Consider the following 3,231-nt stretch of genomic DNA (forward strand, 5'->3'; position numbering starts at 1 on the left):
ACTTAATCTACTAATTTATGTTTAAAGAAAAACCATTATAATGTTTTTCTTTTAATATTCAATCCATTATAATGTTTCCAGGAAACAAACCGTGATTTACGGATGTTACGTCAATTAGCTCAACATGGCTTAACTTAAGGCTAAAGACTATGATTTCAAATAGTTAGTACAACCCATAATTATATTATTCATTTTAAATATTATGTATTTTTGAATAATCACCACTCATTGCCAACCAGCTCATAAGCTAAAAATGACAACTCATTTCTCCACTCTATTGACAAAAACAGAACACCAAACATCTAAACCTTTCAAAACACACAAATCTCACAATCCAACCAAAAAAGCAAGAAAATGTCTCTGTTTCTTCTTCTTGCTCTTCTTCTACTCCCACTCGTCACTCCATCTTCACAATCCTCAATCCGAAACCTCCTTGAAGCTCGTGGTTTACCAGGTGGTTTATTTCCAGACAACGTGGAGAGTTACAGTCTGGACGTAAAGACAGGGGAGCTCGAAGTTCAGTTACAAAATCCTTGTTTTGCTCGTTTCGAAAACAGAGTATACTTTGACAGTGTGATTAAAGCAAATCTTAGCTACGGTGGGCTTGTTGGGCTTCAAGGTTTGACACAAGAAGAGCTTTTTCTTTGGTTACCAGTCAAAGGCATCGCAGTGAATGATTCTTCTTCTGGACTTGTTCTTTTCGATATCGGTGTTGCTCATAAACAAATCTCTCGCTCTCTCTTTGAAGATCCACCTGTTTGCTATCCACCTGGTAAGTTAAGTTTGTAGCTTTTGGTTCCTCAAAATGTTTTCGGTATTATGTTTTTTTTTTTTGGTAAAATTCTTTTCGTTATTATGTTAACTCCAATTTTAACATGTTTAAAGATCTTGAACGCGTCTTATTAACATTTTTATGTTTATGTTTGTTATCCTAGGATCTATTATGGAGAAGATAGAGAAGAGAAAGATGGATATTCAACTCCAGAGATAAGAGAGTTTATTCGGGGTGTATGAGATTCAAAACTTAAATCTTCTCTCTCTGAAAACGTGAACAAAATAAGTGTTTACTTCTTTTCTTTGGGGCTGGGCTGTTTTGTGAAAACTAAAATGTTGGGGGAAATTTGTAAAATATGGAAAGAAGAGGGGAAAATTTTGGAACTTTGTATAAACTATGGGATCCACAAAGTAATCAATTTTGTCACTTGTCATTCTACTGTTTCTTTCTTTGAGAATATATATACTAAATATACCGAAACACTTTTGCTTTGTCTTTTTTTCTCGAATTATGGTTTTGTTTAATCATCATATTCTAACGTAATCATTGACAAAGAATTACGCTTTAAAATGAAGCTGCGCTGCGCGTTACTATGTTTGGTGTGTCTCGTATGGTACCAAATCCAGCTGTATCACATAAAGAAAATGATTAACTTTGTTCTTTATATCCGCTACCGCTATAGTGCACTTTTTCTTTGGGCATCCGGGTTTTTGGATCGAATTCGGATCGGGTTCTATCGGATCTGAATTTTTCAGATCCTGAAAATTTAGACCCATACATGTATTTATAATTTTCCGGGTCGGTTTCGGGTCGGGTCTTCTCGGATCCGAGTCAGTTCGGATCTGTAATTCCAATACCTGTAAAATACCCATAATTTTTCGGATCTATATCGGATTCGGGTATTTAGGTTCTGAAAAATACATGACATATCCAAACTCACTCAAATTTAATTAATATTTTTCATATATATATCTAAATATTTACAAAACCATTTAAATTAAACTATTAATAATTAACATAAAACATTTTTGAACTCTAAATTTTATATTTTAAAACTTCATATTATTTAAAAATGTTACAAAATAATATAAATATTGTTAACAAAAATATTTCAACTAAATAAAAAATAATATATATATAAACACAAAAAATCATACTTTTGAATATACATGTTTTTAAGTCGGGTACAAATCGGTTCTTATTGGGTCGGATCTATTCGGGTCGGTTTTTTCCGAGTTCTGGTCTATTTGGGTCGGTTCTCTTCGGATCCGGATCTATTCGAGTCAAAGAAATTTAGACTCAATAGTGCTACATAGCTCTTTCTGATAGTAATGTCGGATCTTCGAGTCCAGGTTAAAATACCCAGGCCTACCCTATAGTGCTACATAGCTCTTTCTGATAGTAATGTTTCATAGTCTTAACTTAAATAACAGGTGGTTGAATTAGATAAGTTATCTTCAAAAACTTTTCATGGATATTTTTAAATAATAGTTTTAAGGTCTGATAACATACGGAAAAATATGTTTCTAATATTAATGTTCATCATTCTAAAACTCTCAAACCTCTATCTAATCTCTTTGAATTTATAAACACAAAGCTTTATATCAATTTATTGTTTTTGTCTCATGTCTTTCTCAAGAATTTATCTTGTTTTTACAGGTTTTTCATCACATAGTTTTCATCTTCCACTCATTTAAAGGTAGATCTATTAATTTTAGATAAATATTTTTGTGTGTTCTATAAAGGTAGATTTATATATTCTTCCACTAATTTTCTCTATTTTTAAGCAATTTGAACGTTTTTGGATATGTAGGTTTTTCAGATCTTGATTTGGATATGTAGGTTTTTCAGATTTGAAAGTCTTCTGGGACGACTTACCTGTTAGGCGTCTGTAATATAATGCACTAGACTTTCTGGAAGTCGTCTGACAGAGTCTTCTCCCATGTCTCTCTCTTTCATAACAGATCTAAGCGTTTTTGTAAATTTTTATGTCTGATTTTTCTTCATTTGGTAACTTCTTATTGTATAAAGTTCTTACCTTTTTCCCAAAACTAAAACTCTCCAAACCCACTCTAATCTCTTAGACTTGAAAACACCAAACTTTATATGAATTTTTCAGTTTTGTCTCATGTCTTTCTCACTAATCTATCTTTTTTGCAGGTTTTTAATTAGACGGTTCTCATCTTCCACTTGAATATGTATTTTGTGTGTTCTATAAAAGTATATCTATCTAATTTTTCACTCATTTTCTCAGTTTTAAGTCATTTGAACGTTTTTAGAGGTGCAGATTTTCAGATCTGGATATGCAGGTTTTTCAGATCTTAAAGACTTCTGGGACGACTTACCTGTTAGTCGTCTAAAATATAATGCCGTAGACGACTTCCAGGAAATCCAGACGAGTTCCAGAGGAAAGTCTTCCAGACGAGTTCCAGAAAGTCTTCCAGACGACTTCTAAA

The 3,231-nt window shown here is 32.6% G+C and overlaps 1 protein-coding gene across 1 annotated transcript; it reads left to right on the forward strand.

Annotated features, from left to right (window-relative positions):
• Positions 1 to 258: 258 nt before the first annotated feature.
• LOC130503457 (uncharacterized) lies at positions 259 to 1,208 on the forward strand. Its single transcript, XM_056998072.1, has 2 exons — positions 259 to 772; positions 936 to 1,208. Exons 1-2 carry the CDS (start codon positions 355 to 357, stop codon positions 989 to 991), a joined length of 474 nt encoding a protein of 157 aa, XP_056854052.1. The 5' UTR covers positions 259 to 354; the 3' UTR covers positions 992 to 1,208.
• The last annotated feature ends 2,023 nt before the right edge of the window (positions 1,209 to 3,231 follow it).

This window comes from Raphanus sativus, unplaced genomic scaffold (genome assembly GCF_000801105.2).
Source record: "Raphanus sativus cultivar WK10039 unplaced genomic scaffold, ASM80110v3 Scaffold0962, whole genome shotgun sequence".
In the NCBI taxonomy this organism is placed as follows: Eukaryota; Viridiplantae; Streptophyta; class Magnoliopsida; order Brassicales; family Brassicaceae; genus Raphanus; species Raphanus sativus.